Genomic DNA, 22,985 nt, shown 5'->3' with positions numbered 1-22,985 from the left:
AGCTAGTAGCAGTCTCTCTGTATGGTGACAGCAGTCTCTGTATGGTGACAGCAGTCTCTCTGTATGGTGACAGTTAGTGGCAGTCTCTCTGTATGGTGACAGCAGTCTATGTATGGTGACAGCAGTCTCTCTGTATGGTGACAGTTAGTGGCAGTCTCTCTGTATGGTGACAGCAGTCTCTCTGTATGGTGACAGTTAGTGGCAGTCTCTCTGTATGGTGACAGCAGTCTCTCTGTATGGTGACAGCAGTCTCTGTATGGTGACAGTTAGTGGCAGTCTCTCTGTATGGTGACAGCAGTCTCTGTATGGTGACAGTTAGTGGCAGTCTCTCTGTATGGTGACAGCAGTCTCTCTGTATAGTGACAGTTAGTAGCAGTCTCTGTATAGTGACAGCAGTCTCTCTGTATGGTGACACCAGTCTCTCCCTGGCTGATGTTAGGTTGCTCCTCTCGTGCACGCGGCTGCTGGTGGCGTGATGCGCGCGTCCGCTGTCCTGGAGCAGCCGGGTCTTTGAACTGCAGTAACCCCGCTCCAGTGTCCCAGCCGGGAGGAGGGGGGGGGAAGAGACCTTTACTCTACAAAGCCTCCCCCTACTCCTCCTCCACTACCAGCACCAGCACCAGCACCGCTGCCGCGTCACTACCTCAACATGGCGGCTCACAGCAAGGCCATCCCGCACAGCTGCTATGAGATCGGGCACACCTGGAACCCGTCCTGCTTCACCTCCTACCTGCAGATCACCCGCAGCGCATTGGAAGAGTCCTTCAAAATCTATGCGCCCCTATACCTGGTGAGACTCAGGCCAGTGGGGGGAACCATCTGCGGGCTGACAGGGGGGGAGCTAGGAGAGCTAAGGAAGCCGGGAGGGACCAGGAACTGCAGCTTGTTCCTGCTTTAATTCTGTCATTTGTAGGAAATGTCCCAGTGCAGGGAAACAATATAAACAAATAATAATTACAATGCACCCCTTCCTGACAAAACTATCACTTAATGCACCTCTAAGGCTTACACAGTGTCCAACCACAGGGGTGAGGTCACAACAGCACATTATAAAAAGTGCTCTATCATCATTATCACCATTATCATCATCATGATTATTATCACTATTATTATTATTATTATTATTATGATCATCATGGCCACCTTGTCTTTGTAATATTTGGCAAGGTTGGCTGCTGAGTGTATTTGTTTAATGCAAGTTGTTTCCATTATAACCTATTGATTGTTGGCGGATTATAGATTTCTAGAATTCCCCATTGATCCCGAAATAAATACAAATATCGGAAACAAGTAACGTCTGTCAAGGTTCCTAAACTCGGTATCTACATGAGAGAGACTATAAGTAAATACATTTGAAGTTAAAGTGGAGTCCTGAGCCGAGGAGTGGAAAATTCCGGTAACTAGAAATAACAAAAATCATAAGTTAAATAAACCGCCAGCTCAAGGGAACGCCAAAGTCCGCACTCAAGACGCGTTTCACCCGGCAGCCGTCACCGGAATCATTCGTTTAGGCAGTGGCGTACACACAATTCATGGGACCCCGGTGCAAAACTGATCTGTGCCCCCCCCCCCCCCACACACACACACATACATACACCCCCCCCCCCCCCCCCGACAGACACATACATACATAGATACAGACACACATACAGACACACACATATACAAAATGTTTGTCACCCTCCTGTTTCCTACCTTTTGCAGGAGGGTGACTTTCCCTGGGGTCCAGTGGGGGCTCAGCCTGATGAGTGAGTTCCCACTCTGACTCCCTCCTGTGTGGCTCTCTGATAGCTGGGAGGAGTGACTGGGCAGTAACATCCGCCCAGCTCTGTGTGATGTCATCACAGGAGGCCTGGTCGTGCTGTTAAAATGCCCAGCCTTGACCGGGGACCCCTGGAAATCAATCTCCATCGGGTGGCCTTCATGTGCGGCCCTGGTGTTTTTCCACGTGGGCCGGGGCCACAAAACATGGCGGCGGGTACCGGTGATGGGCCCGGTCGCAGTGGTATGTACGCCACTGCGCTCAGGACTCCTCCGCTCAGGACTCCACTTTAACTTCAAATCTATTTTGTCAATATATAGGGACCAGAAAATAATTTTTGGCTAACTTTAGACTAAGTGCAGGGACCAACCGACACATGCACCCTCCCTGTGTTCCCTCATATCTGTATGCGAATTGCTGGTTTAGACTAAATACCTGCTCTATGATGTGTACATTACCTGCATATGTACCACTTTAAGATATATGGGCTAATTTATGTATGTGTGTTTGTATATATATATACTTATAGTGGACTTTTTAGCTTGGCATCCGGTGGCAGGTAACTTACTAGCCACACACTATCTGTACCGTATAATCTGGTTCTGGTTGCCACCTACTTATTTATCTGGACATTTGTTTCCTCTTGTCACTGGACAAGTTATTTTATTACTTCACCTACCCTTTGTTTTGTTTTTCGTCTCACTTTGGAGTACATCACTGTTATATTTATACATCTATACGTTGGATAGTTTTTACTAGTCTTTTATTAAAAGTTATAATTTAACATATACCTTTGGTGTTTCACCACATTACATTCTTTCTTCTAGTATGTCCATTAAACCCCTTATAGGGTGTTGATTCTGGTAGACAATACCAATACCACATACATTTAAATTATAATACTTCCATCAAATTTTGAAAGGAAATATCTTTTTTTAATGAAATATATCTATAAAACTTCTCTAACTTTAGTATATAAAAGGATCCTTCAGCCATATATACGAGTACATACACTGTGGTCCAGACAGTGTTTGAAAACAGACAGCCTCTGTGGTCTTCCTTTTTCTGTGCAGGAAGTGAAGCAGGGAAGTGATTTAATGACAGACTTGCTATGCTCTTTGGAATAGGAAGCAGGTCACCTGAGAACAATCTAAAAAAGCAAGTGCCTTGAAATGTGGTTGTAAGCAGGGTTCAAGTCCTGGAAAATAGTGTGGGAACTCACCCACAATTCACCCCCCCACCCCCCCAAAAAAAATATTATAAGCTTGTATGCATATATATAGCTGGGTGGAGGCGTGACAGTGTGTGGGGCCTGAAAGTAATTGGGGATGGTGATATTGTATGGAGGGGGGTGTAAGTGTGTGTATGGGGATGATTAAGTGTGTGTGGGAGGGTGACAGGGTGTGTCGGGAGGTGACAGGATGCGTGTATGAGGGGAGTGACAGGGTGTGTGTGTGTGTGTGTGTGGAGAGGTGACAGGGTGTGTGAGGGTGCTGTGACAGGGTTTGTGGGGGGTGGGCTTTGACGGTGTGGGTAGGAAGGCTGTGAGAGGGTGGTGGGTTGTGAAAAGGTAGATGGGCTGTGAGATGTTGGGGATGCTGTAAGTGAGTAGAGGGCTGTGAGTGGGTATGGGGACTGATTAGGTAGGGGGGTTGTAAGTGGGTAGGGGCTCTGTAAGCTGGGTACGGGGGCTGTATGGTGGGTAGGAGGACTGTGAGTGGGTAGGGAGGCTCACTGACAGACACACACACACTCATTCAATCACACATTCACTGACAGACACACACACTGACAAATGTACACACACACACACAGACACACACTGACAAATGTACACACACACACACAGACACACACACACATTTCCCACCAACACTCACAGATAATTTTTTTTATTTTAATTTAACCCCTTAAGGACACATGACATGTGTGACATGTCATGATTCCCTTTTATTCCAGAAGTTTGGTCCTTAAAGGGTTAAATCCACCCAGCCTCTCTACCTTTGGGAGAGCTGGATGGATTTTTTTACCTGGTGTCCAGTGGGGCTGCTGGATGGGCTGTCTGGGCAGGAAGGCAGATGGGTGGTCAGCTGAGTTCCAAGCGGGAGCCGGAATATGGCGTCACATTCCGGTCCCCTGCATCACTCTGCGGCGTGCCCGCCTGGACTTCAACCGGCCACCTGCCCCGAGACTTACAAGGCAAATGCCAAACAAGTCCTGCAGGACCACTAAGGGGAACGGCATTCCTGCTGTGGAAAAAGTGCAGGAATGCTGTTCCCATGAGTTACTGCAGGACTCGAGCCCTGGTTGTAAGTCAAAAATATAAATCTGCACAAATGTTATCAGCTTTATATATATATTTGTTCTTATTCTTTAGCACACAGCGAACGGTCTTGTGTTGCTATGGAGCGGTTTAGAAGACTGAAACCTTTAGATGTGGGACTCTTTTTAGCCCTGTATCTCTACAGGGCTAAAGGGGGCAGGGTGGAGGGGGCATGGATATATTAATGTTTTTTTATTTTTAATGTTACATCAGCCAGTTATAAAAAAAAAATATCAATAGTATAGTGTTCCGCCAGGCAGCTTTGTAGCCCCCCCAGTCAGAATGGCGTCCTAGAGAACAGAACTGCTGCACATCCTTATAATGGGAAGTGGGATTGCATTGAATAGTTGGATGTGGATCATGTGCTTGTTTCTAAGGAAGCGATACATAATGACAAATCTACACCTATGTTAGTGTAGGGGCCATCTGCATTCTCTTTGGGCTATACCACCAGATATTTCTGAAACCTAGCAAAATCCCTGCTTGCTACCAGAAAGAACTTGACAGAGTTAAAGGGAAACTCCAGTGCCAGGAAAACAATCCGTTTTCCTGGCACTGGAGGTACCCTCTCCCTCCCACCCCCCAATCCCCGGTTACTGAAGGGTGTAGCAGAACACATTTTTGGCTGTCCCATCTGTAACAGATGCCCCTGTTTGGCATTTGATCTGCATCAGCCACTTACCATGTTACCTGAGAACCTCTACCCTTTGTTTTATTGCCATCATCCACCGTGCCTTGTACTTAAAGACAAAAACTGTTTCTGGCCCTTTAATTGTGTGGTGCAAAGAATGGGTATGTTTGATATGGCACTTCGGATACAGCCGAAGTGCCGAAGTAGTCGAAGTGGCCGCCATTAGACAACCGAACACGTGGCGGCGGCCATTTTAATGCAGTCGAACGCGGTCGACCTGTACCTTCCCCTACCCTTCGACACCGCGGCTGGAGACTGTCCCGTTTGAAGGTTCGAACACCCGTTCGAATGGGACCTTGTCATCTTTTTCATGGGAAATAGACTGCCACTCGACTAACGACCACCGCAGCAGTTTAACCCTGTTCTACTTCGACAGAAGTCGAAGTGCATTCGACTATTCGAACGCCGCCTTCGGATGGGACTTTGTCAATTTTCAAGGCAGAAATAGACCGACCACACAGCCTGAATCTGTGGAACTGTTTTGGGCATGCAAACAGGCGTGCATTAGGTCTCCCCATAGGAAAGCATTGAAAAGAATTCCAATGCTTTCCTATGGAGAAATGAGCGACGCTGGAGGTCCTCACACAGCGTGAGGACGCTCTAGCAAGGAAAATCCTTGCTAGAAATCAGTAAGTGACCTCTAGTGGCTGTCTAGTAGTCATCCACTAGAGGCGGAGTTAACCCTGCAATGTAATTATTGCAGTTTATAAAAAACTGCAATAATTACAGTTGCAGGGTTAGGAGTAGTGGGAGTTGGCACCCAGACCACTCCAATGGGAAGAAGTGGTCTGGGTGCCTGGAGTGTCCCTTTAAGACTATTCAGAGATTTTGTAGATCCATACAACATGCTATAATGAAAATGCCCAGGTTTTCAATTCATATTGGCTACATAGTGGTTTGTTTGTAGAATGACTAGTCATAGAATGAAGCTGTTGGAAATGTTTAGTTGCATCCTCCTCCTAATGGGATGGAGTGGAATCTCACTACGTGGCTATCTTAGTGTCCTTTGCATTCCATCTCTCTCTATCAGCATGCCTACCAAATGATGCAAAAAAAAAAAAGTCATGAGCATGTTCAGATCCCAACAAGTCACCTCTCGTAGAGCAAAAACTGTGCTGCTGTTTGAAGTCCTAGTCTCTTCTTTCTGACTTCAAAGCTGACCAGACAAACCTTAAAATGGTCTTCCTCTAAAATAGTGTATTTGGATCCCTGGGTCAGGACCCCATGCTCAGTGGTAACCAGTGACTGGAACAGACATGTTTGGTAGAATGGATTTTACCTATTATTATAGAATGGGTTGCCAAGTTAAGGCCATAGACATATTTTGAGTCCATGTGAAAATGTAATCCCTGCACAAAGCAGTCTTTCTTCATTATGCTTCCACTAAAAGACTCTATATTGAATCTTGTGAAGAAATTTGAAAAATATAGTGTATCGTGCACATTTAGTTTATGTCCATTTATCAAACAATGATCTCCGTTTTCCATGACTTCCATTTCAGAGCATTTTCACATACAATGATTGTGAAGAGGAGAATGGACAGATGTATGATTTTTTCACATATGTTTGCTTCAAATGAGGCTCGGATAAATCATTGAAATCATTTGTTTTTCTTTTCTTCGTTGTAGATTTTTATTAGGGTTTCATTTTTTTTTCTCTTTTCTCTGTTTCCAAAAATTAGTTTTTGCTGCATTAACGTTCTTGTCTATCTTGCTCAATGTTCTTCTTAGGTTCGGTAGATTCCTTCCTGCCAACATTTGTTTTTTTTCTCTTTGGCTGCATGTTTGGCGAAATCTGCAATTCATTTAATTTTTTTTCTCTATTCTGTTAAAATTTACAGATAACCCCTTATGCGTCATGGCGTTTAAATACCTGAAACCCACAGACAATAGCTAAGACCAGCATTTTGATATAATCTAGCAGAACTTTCTGTACTTTTAACTATTTCAGGACTAAATGCCAGAAGGGTGCGGAAGGCATTAGTCCAAGTATAAATGTATTTTATGAGAAATATACATGGGAGATGTTTTCCATCTTAGTGCTGTCCATGTGTGTGCTCTTTTGATTTGGAAGGTTTATCTGTTGTATATTTTTATTCCTGTTAACACTTTTGAGACCAATCCACAATGAACATTGCATTGTCCTGCTAGCTTTACTATCAAGCCTGCGTGGTTAACCAAGTTATGTGACATTTCTATTCAGATTTAAATACGTGGCATTGCATTAGCTGGTCACTAAAATAAGCAGTATGTAAGCTTTTTGATTCTTCTGTGGCTTAAACATGTTTTCCCCCCCCTTCTTCTGTGTATATCGTTTATTGAAGCTTTTGTTTAGACTTGAAGGAACAATTCAATCCAAGGTTGTACAGCGGTATACAAGCATCCGACACTCTACGGGGTTCCAAATAAAATCACGGTAACAATCCATAAAGGAGAAGATTTATTATAATGAATTATGTTACATGGTGATGTCCAGATCACGTTAATTTTCTAAATTGATGTTGCAAGCGTCCATACACCAAAAATATTAGTAAAAATAACCACTGTCCACTTTTAGGGTCTAAGAACTGTTTCCTCAGCAGTGACTTGAGCAAGTAATCATTACCACCAATCAGTAGTTGACTTTGTACAGAAATCAGTCAGCACTTCCAATAGCATACCCTGGGATATTTATACACAGCAAAACATTATATATCAAAACAAATAAAGTAAGAAAACAATCTGTTATAAGGCTTTCCGATCTACAACGCATAATATCATAGATATAAATATGGGAGAACAATGATCGTCCATACCCTGCAATACCAAATACCTCCTCTACTCTACATTATTTGCCTTGCCTGGGGAAGTGTCTTCAAACAGGACAAACCTCCTACATGATGCCAACATGCTGACTTCTTTGCCAGCGTGCTGGTGCATGTAGTAAGGTCACGTCACTCCATTCCTATACTGCTATAGTACAGTACTGCTATACTGTTAGCGCTGGCTAGGTAATTACCATAGCTGTGGTTGCGATGGGTGGAGAGCAGAGGGACGTCCCGTGGGAGGTCTCCTCTTCCCTCCTTGATTCTAAATTCCTCGGCATTGAGTGTACAATTTTAAATATTTGTTTTCAAAATCTACACATTTGCTAGCAACACTGTGTATAGATGGGAATTTAAGCTCTTTTAAAAGGCCTACAGTCAATAAAGACATGACAGACTCCTTTTAAAACGGGTACACCATGCTTTTTTTTTTTTTTTTTACACAAAAATACAGATTTACACAGAAAGCCTGCAGGACTTGGCACTGCCACCCCATCTGTGGTACTTTAGCTTATCACACACTATGATACATTGCATTCACCCACGCTTCATATCTCAAGTGCCCTCTTTCCCCCTACAGATGAGCCTTTTTTGAAAAATAAAAAAATGTTCCAACAAGCAAATTCCTCATGAAGTCCTTCTAAATAAAAGCAGCTTATAGATTAAGAGATGGCTGTCGGCAGACAAAATGGCGGATTAAGAGTAGATACCATGTCATCACAAGATTGCATTTGTGTGTAGTTTTGATGTTTGAATGCAGGGGTCTTGCATATTGTGTGCTTTATGGTTTGTATTGTTGAAGCATTTATATGTGTCTACTCTGCTCAAATCACTTAATACAGGCCTCTCAGCAGTTCTGCTTTTGGTGGGATAGCCCTCAGTTTTGTTCCCTTTTTCCCCACATCTATCCCCAGGCTGCAAAATGCGCAGCGGGTACTTAGCACAATGCAGGGAGCACTTCAGCATCTTTTCCTGCATGGCCTTGAAGACTCAGGGCTGGCCCAGCAGCTTGACTGTCCCAGCCTTCCTCCCCATCACGATTATGCTGGAGTAAATGTTGGGAAGTATGCTAAATATGCAAGCACTATAACTACCTTAGTGCCTTTCGTAGTTATGTTTTTGTGAAAGGTGGTCCATGTTTTGCATCATTTTGTTTTTCATTTTGCTGCCACCGTTTCCAAATTGAAATCCCCACGAATGCTGCACATACAAAGATATTAAGGCTATATCTGCATGAGGCGTAATTCCACTTTCGGCAATGAAAATAACCAGCGCGGATCAAGAGTTCTTGGCTGTCCAATGTCAATTTTGTGCATATTTCTTGCACAGACAGACATTCAATCATTGTTTGAGAGCACTCAGCTGAGCTTCTCCGCTGATGAATGACTTTCGGGATCGACATCTGGCTTCTGCAGCTCTAGAGAAGCTGGATGTGACTGTGGCATGTTAAGAGGCTCCGTGCCCAGCAGGACCCAGTTAAAAGGCAAACCATTAGAAGTCAATACTGGGGTTTCGTGCCAGAGTACCCCTGGCTTCACAATTACTACTTTGACTGTAGTGATTATGGTGCTTGGAGTAACCCTTTAATTACCTATTTATCAGCCGATTAGTCTTTTTTGGGGGGTGGGGGGTGGGAGTTGTTTTTTTTGTGCAAGGATCCATTGTTCAAACATTGTGATGGGGCCTGTTGTGACCACAGAGCTTTATTGATGGATACAGTGTACGGAAAGTGATAATGTTCTGCGCATTCGGTATTCTGTACATGACTCAAATTTAAACATTTCAGCCTGGTTTCCACAAAGACGTTGTTGCCTGGATAAGGTCATGGTAATGAGTTAGGAATGTCATTACTGGCGTTTTTTAAAAGAAGGCAGAGAACTTGGCACGTTATACCCTCAAAGTTAGAAACCTTTCTTTACTTAACTTTAGGATCCAATATCTCTAAATCGTCTCTGGGTTTATGGAAGTTCTCTTGGATTTAGTGCAGAAATGTCAAGATTTATTTATTTGTATCTGCACTTTTTTTTTTTACTGAACCTGTAATCCATCGAGAGGCTGGATTTTCATTGAATTCTTTCCGAACTTAAATGGCTAAAGCTGTCGTAGTAGACCTAATAACTAATTCTTTGTGTTTATATAGGGACTTTAAATTCCGCTGAGCTTTAAACTCCAACTTCCAAGGCTTTTATTTCTGAGACAGGATTTCTAAGCTCATAGCTTTCCATGCATAGTCTTATTTACCAAAGTCTACTCTTATAGAGCTGTCTGAAAATCCTTTTATGAAAAAAAATCTAAATATAAATGAGATTTAGGAAAAACATGCACGCATTAAAAAAATAAATAAAATAAAAATCGGAAAATAAAATAATGTAACATTCTGAACAGAAAGTACAATAAACATGTTCAAATTGCATCTGAGCAGTTTCTGCTATGATAATACATGGGGGATACTGCATTCTCAGGGGTCACCATTATTTATTTTTAAGCAAAGTGTTTAAAAAAATAAATATAATAATAATAATAATAATAATAAAAAACAAAAAAAAATTAGAAATATATTTTCACTGGGAACAAAAAGTTAAGTTATCATTGTTGTTTTTTTTTTTTGTGCTCATTTTATTTTGTAGCCAAATAACTTATTTAGAAACAGTGGTTTTTAAATAAGTTCTTTGGCATACATTTACATATTGCATGCAAACCACTGTCCAAAAAAAGACCTTTCTAGTGTACTATGATAAACAATCCGAGCGACTCGATAACTGGCAGAACATTTCATAATTGTCTGAAACTTGGAAACCTTTTTCAGTTTTGGGTTTGGCAACAGTTATGAAAAAAAAAAAATGCTGTCTGAACAGACTATGTCAAAGCATTTGGTTACTGCGTAATGTTGATGTAACCTGGAGATAAATGTAACTCTCATTTTGTAATGTTTCACTAGATACACTGAGTTTTTTTTTTAGACCTTGGGAGATGGTCTCTGAAGTGCCAGGAGTGCCCTGCTGCCTACCCAGAGTAAATATTCAAACTGTTTAAGAATGTTTTTGCCAATTTACCTGGGGTACACTGGACGTCCCTGCCAACCCTGCTGACAGCTGCTCCTGCACTGAGTTTCTGTTGGCTCCACTGAGCTTAACCCTGCAGTGCATGACTGACTCAGTGGCTGTGAGCTTCAGCTGAGCTAATGAGTTAATGGGACAGTTTGTTCACCTTCAGGCACTATATCAACTTAATCTAAATTAAGTTGCTATGGCGTCAGGAGGCCCATTAAGGGGTTAAACTGTTCTGTAATAGTTTAACCCCAAAGTGAGCCTCAACCGCCGATCCTCAGGTCCCCAAGGCAGCATCCGGCTTCACAATCTCTGTTTCAGGAAGTGCGGAGTGCCGCCGGACAGAAGCGCCGCTGCTCGGCAGCACTCCGCGCTTCCTGGAAGTCAAATCTCAGAAGCCGGATGCCGCCTAGGGAACCTGTGAATTGCCACTGGAGGCTACTTTGGGGTTAAACTGTTTGAAAATGCCTGATCCTCCTCTGCTGCAGCTTGAGGACATATGTGGTACAAAATGGGGTGCCATGCTGCCATTGGACACCTGTACACAGCATGCTGTGTGTGCTGCTGACATCAGATGTTCAATGTGCACAGAATTGACATTAGCCAGGCCGGAACAAGAGCATATGATGCATACTCCCCTGTGGTGGAGTAAGACTTACACCTCCAAAGAAAAGAGTTACCGGCACACTACCCCAAAACCCTATGCATATTTAAACAAATTTAGGTTTTTTGTTTCACTCCAATGCCCATTAGGTGTATGCCCACCATCATTGCTGCCGCCCAGGAGTAGTGAGAGTCTGAATGCAGGACTTATTTTTGTGTATTAGACTTGCACCTCTGGCAGTAGAAGGGTTAAGTTTTGTATGTACCGGGTTTCATAGTGAAACATTGCACAAACAAGCTGCAGGCACCATGCCCACTACAAATCACTGACGTTGTCGTAGTGCTTGAAGTTATCCTTTAAGAATGTAGGCTACTCTGAGAGGGTGTCAGAGCACTTCTGGCACTATAACCACTACAACGGACATGTAGATCAGCATCCCAAACTAGAATGCTATGGAAAAATGTTCCTTTTAAGAAATGGAATAAACTGCCTTTAGTTATCAGACTGTAAATTAATCATGCAATAGTTCATCGTTAAAAGAATGATAAGAGAGCAAGGGTGAATGTTCAAGGTGAGAGTGAGCCATGAAGCATGAACTGTGTACGTGTTCAAAACTTAGAATGCTATTGTACAGACCATTCCAACAGTCACATGTGCTGTACCAAGGAACCAAGCTATTTACATGCTGAATTTATCAGACTTAACATGACAGTCACTTGAACAACTACAGCTTAATGTAGTTGTTCTGGTGAGTATAGCCTGTCCCTGCAGGTTTTTTGGTGTAAAGAGAAAAGGCAGTATTTACATTGCTCCCTAGGGACACTTCCAGTGGCAGCCACTAGAGGTGCTTCATGGGTCAGTGCTGCACACTCTGCATGGAGGCGCGGAACTTTGCCCAAATGGGATGCATTGAGTAAATGCATCGCTACGAGGAGATGCTGATTGCAACAGTGGGGCGTTTTGCCTTGCATGTGCAATAGCCTACCAATGTTTTTCTATTCTCATGATCTCCGCCAACGAGCCAGATCAGCGGTGCTCAGATAAAGGCAGGTTTTCTATTTATTTAAAGGGGGCCTGACAGCTAAATAGTGTTTTAACCCTATAGGGTTAGGAATACACACTTGTATTCCTGACCTTATAGTGTTCATTTTAGTAAATTAAATTGCGGTTACATCATAACACACCCCATTGTGTGTTTCTCCTGTGCTCACCGTAAAATGGGTGCGATATCCCAGCCTTCCAGCAGACCTTTTTTGGTCATGCTTTAGGTCCCTGGACACTAGGAAACTCTCCCAGGAACGTGCAGTGTGAGTACATCATCAGACATGCTCGCACTGTGCAGCAGGCATTAGGACCATGCTTCAGCAACACTCCCTGCATGGTCCTTAAGGCTGGGGCCTCACCCCACCCTGATTACCCCATCCCAATTGGTTGTAGATATGTCTTGTCTTGTAGTGTGCCTCACTGTATTCATTCTCTCAGTCTTCCCAGGTTTAATATAGACTTCTTCGTCACACAGAGCTGCATACTCCGTACTCTTACCTACTCACTCCTCACTACCATTACACCAACTCCAACTGTCCTCGTTCGAAATAACTGATTCCCTTCACATTCTGTTTATCCTCGGCTACATTTTCTTTCTTTAGATGTTCAGCTCACAGGGTGTCTTACATTGGACCTTGTGTACCAGTACATCTAATGGCATATCTGTCTGTAGCAATACAGATTAGAATGTAAATACGAACTATCAAATAAAACCTAGATACAATTTAATAAAAATATGGAGTAGGGAAAAATTGCTTTCAGTGCAATGTGTTCTCTAATCCTTTACAATCTGTCATCACTATGTTAGATAAGGGAGGAAGTCCTACCTTCGCATAGCCTCGCGAAGACAATGAAGTGCAGACATAGTTTTATTTATATTTATTGTCTGCAGCAAATATGGTCTACAGTGATTTTGCGATGGACCTCTACCGAGCTGATCTAACCCCTTATGATATGCATTATTTAGAGATCAGCTAATTTTAAATTATAGTTTTCCTTTTTTGTTCCTCGCAAGTAAAAATTCCCTTCAGTGATGTTTACTTCAATCAGGAAGTGATATCTCAGCCACTCCTAGTCTGGAATTTCTGGACACACATCAGAGATCACATCAGATATCATGCCCAGATTGGCAGTGATTCTGCTGATTGATGTTGAATATTGCAGCGGTAAAAGTACCTTACATTGAGAGGTGTCCCTGTGGATGTTGAATGGTCAAGTCGGGTCTTATTATATAGATGTTGCATGGTCTAGCGGGCATATGTTTACATGAATGACTAAGGTGTATAACTGTAACCTTTAAGACAAAATAAAAATTGCCTTTTTTTTTTTTAATTTCCACATGATATAGAGTAGGCATTTCATGAATAGTTCAGAGATGTAGGAGTGGGTGATACCGGCATTCCTCAATATTCCTTCAGTATTCTTCATTGGCATCTAAAGAGTCTTGTAACCTCAAACAGCCTGAAAAGTATAAGGTCCTGGAAACATTAATTAGATATTTTGATCCATGGTGATCTAAATACTTTATACAGCTGGTACTGACTTGGTGGCTGCACAATCATGTTGGGAGTCAACCATTCCACCTCATCACAAATGTACTCAATGAGTTGATGACTGTGGAGGCTATTGGAATTTATTGTGCTCACCATCCTCTTCATGCACTCCGAAGACTGTGGCCGTAAAGCGATGCACTCCGAAGACTTTGGCCGTAAAGCGATGCACTCCGAAGACTTTGGCCGTAAAGCGATGCACTCCGAAGACTTTGGCCGTAAAGCGATGCACTCCGAAGACTTTGGCCGTAAAGCGATGCACTCCGAAGACTTTGGCCGTAAAGCGATTCACTCAGAATACTGTGGCCGTAAAGTGATGCACTCAGAGAAAGTTTAAGATCCCTAGGTAGGTTACCCGTTTGAACCCCCTCCCCACCTCACCTTCATTCTTCACATTGGGATGGCTAATAGGGCCAAACAATGTCATGGTTGAGAGGCCCCTGTTTAACCCCTGGACACTAGGACACTGACTTGGGTTGCCTTATGATTAATCCTGCTCTAGATTCAATGTTTAGTTTAGGGTGCCTATGCATCAGTTTTCCATTGATGGCCAACAGAAGTGGAGCCGATTGTGGTCTTCTGCTACTCATCTACTTTAAATTTCAGAACCAAAAGCATGAAGTGAAGTCTTATTCAATAGAAGGGAACAATAAGTATGTTGCTGCTTATGGCAAAATATGTCAAAATATGATAGCGTTGTTGTGTTCGATAGTGGAATTTAGTCAGTGGTGTAGGGAAACCAATTTTGGATGCTGGTAAATATAAACAAATTCTAATTCAGATCCTAATTATCTTGTTTCACAATGACGAAAAAAAACAACTGCACATTGAAAGCCTATTTAGAGTAGAAGCCTGCAGTTTGACCACCTCGGAGCCCTGACCTCCACGTAACCGAGGCTGTGTGGGTGGCATGATTTTGGACACTGAAATAAATAGCTTCCAAAATCAATAGAATTTGTGGCACATTCTGCAAGAAGCTTGGTAGATCATTACCACAGGACTGTTTAAACCACATAACACAATACTCAATACTGGGTGGATTAAAAACCCCAAATTCTTTTTGTTTACTTATTTTTTATGAAACCGAAATTGTATGAATTTTTTTCTTGAAAAGCTTAGTTTTGGGAAATGGAAAAGGGAAGACCAAGAATAGAACATTCTAATAATCCAAAAATCAGATCAGAGATATTTATGTGAAAAAGTGTGTGTGTGTGTGTGTGTGTGTGTATGTGTGTGTGTGTGTACACACTGATAATATGACTCATAAGGGACGTAGTACCTTTTTCCTATTTCCAAGATTTTTCTTACTACTAGATATCTTAGAACAAATATCCTTCTAGCAGTCAAAACATAAATTGCACTCCAATGGAAGTACTTAAAGGACCACTCTAGGCACCCAGACCACTTCAGCTTAATGAAGTGGTATGGGTGTCAGGTCCAGCTAGGGTTAACCCATTTTTTTATAAACATAGCAGTTTCAGAGAAACTGCTATGTTTATCAATTAGTTAAGCCTTCCCCCTATGTCCTCTAGTGGCTGTCTCATTGACAGCCGCTAGAGGCGCTTACGTGCTTCTCACTGTGATTTTCACAGTGAGAGCACGCCAGCGTCCATAGGAAAGCATTATGAATGCTTTCCTATGTGACCGGCTGAATGCGCGCGCAGCTCTTGCCCGCGTGCGCATTCAGCCGACGGGGAGGAGAAGAGGCGGATCGGAGGAGGAGAGCAGGAGGAGATCTCTCCGCCCAGCGCTGGAAAAAGGTAAGATTTAACCCCTTTCCCCTTTCCAGAGCCGGGCGGGAGGGGGTCCCTGAGGGTGGGGGCACCCTCAGGGCACTCTAGTGCCAGGAAAACGAGTATGCTTTCCTGGCACTAGAGTGGTCCTTTAACCTGCCTACCTATTCAGGTTTGTGAAAGAATGTGCCTTAATCAAGCATATTCGCTTTATATTGTACCTCAGGCAAGACTGCACATAATGTTCTATATTTCACTCCGCAGTAATTATGCACATTCCCACCAAATATCTAGAGAACAGCCCATATATTGAGAACATCTCCAACAAAGGAGACGTTTGAAAAAAATGAATGTAACTTGTCAGATGTCGTATACCACTTATACACTATCTTCAAATTGACTTCACCAGTCTAGGATTTAAGGATTACTGAGTTGTGTCTACAGTGTTTTTAGAAAAGAAAGCAAAAAACACCTTAGATAAAAGTGGGTATTTCCTAAATCCTGGACTGGGAAGGGGAGCTGTGAGGATTGGTTTGGGAACCACTGCTTTAGACAGACAGTCTGGTGGAAACCTCCTCCGTTAGACGCTCACCCAGTCTCAACTCCTTCAAAAAAATCATTAAAAACTCACTTTCCCACAAAAGCGTATGAATTAAACTGTTAATGGCTCCCAACTGATTCCTCTCCTGCAACTGTCATTAAAACAAAACAAAACAAAAACACACTAAGTCTTCAGTGAATACTATTTTACAAATCATCTTCCCTAATACTATCCTTACCTTTCGTGTCACTTTACCCCACTCCCTCTAGCATGTAAGTTCATTAAACAGGGCCTTCAACCCCTCTGTTCTTGTGTGTCCAACTTGTCTTGTTACAACTACACGTTTGTTCGTCCACCCATTGTAAAGCGCTGCAGAATTTGTTGGCGCTATAAATATAATAATAATAACTCAGCGAGCATCTGACGCCAAAAAAAAAAAAGTCCACATTCAGTAGATGTAAATCTTCATTTTTGTCAGAATATCTGTAGATTTGAATATTGACTTAATCCTCAAAGATGGATACCTGCTCACAGTACAAGATCCAAGATTGACAGCTTGATATATTGATTTATAGGCACAAGAACATGGGAACATAGTCATTTTGGTCATGTCTTCCTCTTTGATTTTTCCTTTTTTTTTCCTTCTTCTACTTTCACACATTTTAAATATATTTAAATTGTATTGAATAACACATTTCCCTGTGCAAAATAGATAAACCATATCTTTGCTTGGAAGTGCACTAACCCATTCAGGACTGATCTATATTGGCTTGTCACAATGACAAAGGGTAAAATACTTGAAAAGGTTTTTGTTTCACAAAGATTATTGGTTGTGGCTAAAACACGGTCATTCTTGAGTAATGTATCAAAAAAGCCTTGGTCTGTGTTTGTATGTATTAACAGGTCAATAGAAGTTTACTAAAACGGATGATTAACTGCATTTCATATTATGTTGCCCCTCGTTACATTGCCTTGTGCAATACATGACTCCAGAAGGACAGCTATGACTTAAAATTCCCTTTTACTACCATTGCACCATATCTGAACCTGCAGAACACTTTACAGTTTCCTACCATTTCACTAGAAGAATAGACTATTCCTGAGCCCTTCCCCTAAATAAAGAAAATATATTTTAGGGCCATTTATGTGTTTTTACTTTTATTTTTTTGTCACTCTAAACTTGCATTTTGTATCCTTGTTTTGATCACAAGATTTATCCTTGTTTTGATCACAAGATTTCTAAAAGTAAGCTGACGGTTTTGTGTGTGTCTTTTTTTTTTTATATCTGACTAGATTTTTTTAATTTATTTATATATTTTATTAGCATTACTTTGTGTAATTTCTTATTAGCATTTATATAACCCAACATATTTTCCAGTTATAGAAAGGGGATAATTGTAGATTATGCTAGCTTTAGTGTACCTATAATCTTAATTTTATTAATGACAGGAGGCGAGTATTTGCTTAAGTCTCTCTTTACTAGAACTCCACAGCAGCACAGAAAAAACAACCAATCAGAAAAAAGTTAGGTACTATAAAACTCCCCTCCCCATACATCATTTCCTCTTTCAAGCTGCGACAAAACAAAACAAAAAGCAGAAAAAATAATGGGGAAGAAACAAAGTCCTAGATACGATGAATATAACGATGTCCACCATCCGAGAAGAACTGTCAAACCAGATAGTGTTGAAGGACTGTAAACTGAAACGAGAGAAAAACCAGAATCGAAAGGGTTGGTTAGCCAATGAAATGTACTCTGAACAAAACATGTAGGCACCCAGTGTAACAACCAAATTTTCCTTAATATGTAGATATCCCAACCCTACATATGAAAAACAGACATAAGAAACAAGTGACAGGTAGCAGAGACAACAAGCAGAGTTGCATACGTTCCTGATTAATCTAAGCTATTAACATTAAACAAGGGAGGGATAAGAATGGGTGGGAAATACTCGCCTCTTGTCATTAATAAATATAAGATTATAGGTACACTAAAGCTAGCATAATCTACAATTTAATAACATGACAGGAGGCTTCATATTTGCTGTTTCAACGCTAAATTCACCAATCCAACGCTGTTTGTGTCGCTGGTACCTATTCCAGGAGATATCAGAGTAATCCTAATTGGACTTAACAACTGCGATAAACGACAGAAGACGGATCAATGAAGATGCCAGTCGACGAAGCATCTCAAACACGGAAAAAAACACCATCTGCCGATAGATTCATTGTACGTGGTGTTGCGACCTGTTTCCTAGCAGTCTGTCCATGAGCTGGCAATCTGACCTATCAGCCATTTTCCTGTAGTTGTAAAATATCGAAGGTCATTTGCGGACTTAGGGCCGCGCGAAGAAACTGCCACCATGTCTCAACTCTTGATCTGTAAGGTGGCTCCTCCGATCGTGCAAGGGTCATCCGGCGATGTGGCCTTGCAGGTAGATCTCCAATCTCAAGGAATGCGCCTAAGTCCACCACCAATATCACAATAGAACCGAGTAGGATCTTTCGTTCCCTCCTGACCTACCTGGTGAGATGTTTCATCCGAGAATAAATTACCGGTAGTATGCAGGCAAGAGTGTGGTCAAACCAGCCGTATCCTAAGTGATTCCAATATTCCAAATAGACTGTGTAATCCTCGGCTGCGGTAGAGAAAAGACTCCAAAAGGACGTCCATTCAGGGTTCCGAACTGAACTTGTGTGGATGAACTGTGGTCGACTATTCTGTGAATAGAGAATCCCAGAAATATTTCTCTCTATGGGAAAGTGTCACTCCAAACATGTCCTCTGTATCCAGCTCAGTATCTGGCTGAGGTTGAGGGAGGGCTGCGCCCTCTAATAACAAAGTATATGAGAGGCGTTCGCTCTCTGTTCCTGAAAATAAAATATCCTCGGAGCGAGGTGATGGAGGGCTGCACCCTCTTGTGATCCAAACTAGAGTCCCTAGAGACTCAGGGTGACCAACTGCAGGGTACACCAATTACTAATATCAGCATAAGGCTGAGGGCAACCTACGGAAACAAAGATGGAAAACTACCAACTGACCGTCCGGATCCCGTGCGCGTGCGGGGTCCAGGATGACCGTTGGTAGCCTGAGGAAAGCTGGAGACGTTCTCCGCAATCCACGAGCACCTGGGAGGTCGGAGGAGGCCAAGTCAGGCCTCTCGACGACCCGAGCGAAAGGAAAAGGAAGTCAAAAAAACAAAAATAAACGTAGATAAGATTAAATACGAAAATTCTATCTCAGATAGAAGGCAAATAGCAGGCCGGAAGGCAAAACAAGTAAGCCCCACTGAACAGGGCCAGGAGCTAACCTTACGCAGGAATATATGGATACCTGGAGGCAGATAGAGAGTTAGTTGTTAAAGACAAGGAAACACCGCGTTCCCCTGTAGGTGTCTGAGTACCGGTCCTTGTCTGTGCAAAGTTCTCCTTGTAGACGTGCTGTCGCCGATCTGGTGTAAACCGTAGATGTGTGCCCGGGGTCTTCATAAGAAACCTTGCCCTTCAGGCATGAGGTTTAGAGCCTTCAATCTTCCCACCACACTCAGATGGTCGTATACTGGTGTCCTCTTGGACAGTATGGCAATGGTGCGTGCCTGGACACCTGCCTATCTCCATGACACTGGTGGGTACTGTGTTTTCCTCAGTGATATTCCCAGAAGGACACAGGCCCAGCAGGCCAAACGAATGGACACAGAATAGTTGGCCAAGCAAATAGGCACAGACATAGCAGGCCATTCAAATAGGCACAGACATAGCAGGCCATTCAAATAGGCACAGACATAGCAGGTCAATCGATGGGGCACAGACATAGCAGGCCAATCGATGGGGCACAGACATAGCAGGCCGTTCTAATGGGCACAGACATAGCAGGCCGTTCTAATGGGCACAGACATAGCAGGCCAATCAATGGGGCACAGACATAGCAGGCCAATCCTGGTTGTGTATTATTATTATTATATTATTATTAATATGTTATTTATATAGCGCAATCCAATTCCGCAGCGCTTTACAATGGGTATTGAATGAGTAATGGGGACCCCTGAGTTGGGGAGAGTTCCCAAAAAATTGTAGATCCTCAGAGCATCCTGTGACATAGGGCCCCCAGACTCCAACCCTTTTAGACAGCATAATACTGTGTTAATAACATATAACTGGGAGTAGTAGTCCCTAAATGCCGAACAGGCAATAGTGGTATCCCAGTTGTAATAGGTATAAACTGAAAATGTTCCAGTGATAACTGCGTCCATTAAAACGTGACGTAGTGAGCAATACATATTAACTGAGAATAGGGTATGCACATGAGCATGCAGACCAGTCAGATTTCTTCATCCATAGTATGCATCATCAGCATGCCGCCCGAAGGTTATCGTACCCATGGTATATTTTCAGGAATAGGGTAAAAACAATTGCCAACTCAATGCACCCTCTTATTGAGCTTGGAAGGGACCACCTTCCAATTCTACAAGTCACAGAATCTGATGGGATTGAATCAGTGTCAGCATAGACTGGTCTCCCATACCAGTTTGAGCCATAGCCAGGTCTGCTTAGCTTTGTAGATTTGCCATGGACAGTGAATATCATGCTAGAGTAGTCTCCTCTCTGGATTAGGCACATATCTACTGATGTATATGCATATGCACCAAATAACACTAGCTTACTTGTGCAATATGCAGGTTATCACCTATTTGTTTTCAAACAAAAGCAACTGGAGGAGGGGCTGCGGGCAGGTGCGGCCTCCTCTCGCCGGTTGGCTGTACGTGGCTCCCTGAAGAAGCCGGCCACGGCGAGGCGGCCACGTGTGTGAGCTGACCCGGCCGCCGTGTACTCGTGTCCGACCGTGAGTAACCCCGGGCGCCGGCATGCTCACACTGGAGCTCGGGGAGTCAGAGGAGGCAGCCAAACGGCTAGTCTCCTGCCTCCCCGAGCGGAGTGTACATAGCCCGCGGGGGGCTAATAGAAGGGCGCTAGGGTGGTGGGGGGGATGGGGAAGGGGATCAAAACCTAAAGGAATGCCCAGGAAACCCCCTTAAAATCACCACCTGAAAGGAAACATCCCCAAACAGGGGAAGCAATGAGAAAAAAATGGACAGTAAGCCCAAAGTCACTAAAAAACTATTTGTATAATATATAAATAATAAATATATGAATTAAATACAGTATATACATATATAAATAATAAATATATGACTAAATATAATACACATTAAATATATAAATAGAAAATAATATGATATAAAAATATAAATAACTAAATACAGTATATACATATATAATATATGAATAATAAATACATAACATGGTAACTGAATAATATAAATATCAATCATAAATAAGTCATAATAAAACCCAAAGCCACCCACTATAAGCAGTAGTTAGTGGTACTCTGACCTGTACTGTCTGCGGAGCAGCAAAGAAAGAGGAAATGATGTATGGGGAGGGGAGTTTTATAGTACCTAACTTTTTTCTGATTGGTTGTTTTTTCTGTGCTGCTGTGGAGTTCTAGTAAAGAGAGACTTAAGCAAATACGAAGCCTCCTGTCATGTTATAAAATTAGAGGTGAAGAAGGGCCCTACTTACAAACTACAAATTACACTACACTATATTGGCTATGACGCATCCACAAAAGGAGGTTGTGTTGGAATTGTTGGCAATCTAGTAGGTGATTTACTTATCCGACATCTTGCTGAACTGCATTACTTACTCAGATCTTTTCTGTCCTTTTGTAAGATCTTGATGTGATAAGGATATTCAGCTCTTTAATAACAGGGTCTTGTTACTGCCAGTCAGTAGAAATGCTTTAATTGAAACTTGCAGTGAAGCAATTAAGAATGGATGGACTTAAATTAAAAATAATAAAAAAATAATCAGTTTTGGGGGGAAATGTGTGTGTGTGTGTGTCTGTCAGTGAGTCGGTGAGCCCCCCGACCTACCTTAAAGAATGCCTACCCACCTCACAGCCCCCTACACACTCAAAGCCCCCCTACCCACTCAGAGCCTCCCTAGCCCTCCTTACAGCCCATCTTACCCACCTTAAAGAACCCCTACTTACTCACAGCCCCCCTACACACTCAAAGCCCCCTTACCCACTCAGAGCCTCCCTAGCCCTCTTACCCACCTTAAAGAGCCCCTACTTACTCACAGCCCCCTACCCACCTTATAACCCCCCTACCTGCTCAGTCCCTCTACCCACTTACAGACCCCCTACCCACTTACAGACCTCCTACCCATCTCACAGCCCCCTACCGACCTCTTGCCCCTCCTCCTTTTCACAGCCTATCTACCTTCTCAAACCTCCGCTCCCTCTCACAACCGCGCTACCCTTTTACAACCTTCCTACCCACACCTTGTCACAGCCATCCCCACCATGTCTCCCCACAAACCCTGTCACAGACCCCCCAACAAACCCTGTCACAGAAACCCCACAAACCCTGTCACAGCCTCCTCACCCACCCTGTCACCTCTCCACACACACACACCCTGTCACCTCCCCACACACCCTGTCACCCTCACACACACTCTGTCATCCCCATACACACAATATCACAACCCCCAATCACTTTCAGCCCCCACACACCGTCACCCCTTCACCCAGCTATTTATATGCATACGAGCGTATAATTTTTTTGGGGGGGGGGGGGCGGGGATCTTGGGTGAGTTCCCACGCTCTTTTCCCCAAGACTTGACCCTGTCTGTCACCAATATGTTACTTACCTAATTAAATTGTGTTTTTATGCATTTTTATATCACCCTTATCCACTGTGACTACACATCGCATTCTAGAAAAATAATGAGAGGATCTAAGAATCCAACCTGAAGAATTTCATTTTTTTTTTTAATATTATTCAAATCCCAGAAAATGCCTGAAAACATTTTAATTTGTATGT

At 42.8% G+C, this 22,985-nt stretch overlaps 1 protein-coding gene across 2 annotated transcripts in view; it reads left to right on the top strand.

Annotated features, from left to right (window-relative positions):
• The first annotated feature begins 473 nt into the window (after window positions 1–473).
• TMEM135 (transmembrane protein 135) overlaps window positions 474–22,985 on the top strand; it is a 262,755-nt gene continuing 240,243 nt past the window's right edge. For both annotated transcript variants that reach the window (XR_010085239.1, XM_063430948.1), the window contains exon 1: window positions 474–790. Coding sequence is in view for 1 of the 2 variants with exons in the window: in XM_063430948.1 (XP_063287018.1) it covers window positions 650–790 (141 nt within the window). In the remaining variant the exon portion in view is untranslated. The remainder of the gene's footprint in view (window positions 791–22,985) is intronic.

Source organism: Pelobates fuscus, chromosome 1 (genome assembly GCF_036172605.1).
Source record: "Pelobates fuscus isolate aPelFus1 chromosome 1, aPelFus1.pri, whole genome shotgun sequence".
Taxonomy (NCBI): Eukaryota; Metazoa; Chordata; class Amphibia; order Anura; family Pelobatidae; genus Pelobates; species Pelobates fuscus.
The sequence above is the reverse complement of the archived record's forward strand: the minus strand, read 5'-3'. Positions and strand labels throughout refer to the sequence as shown.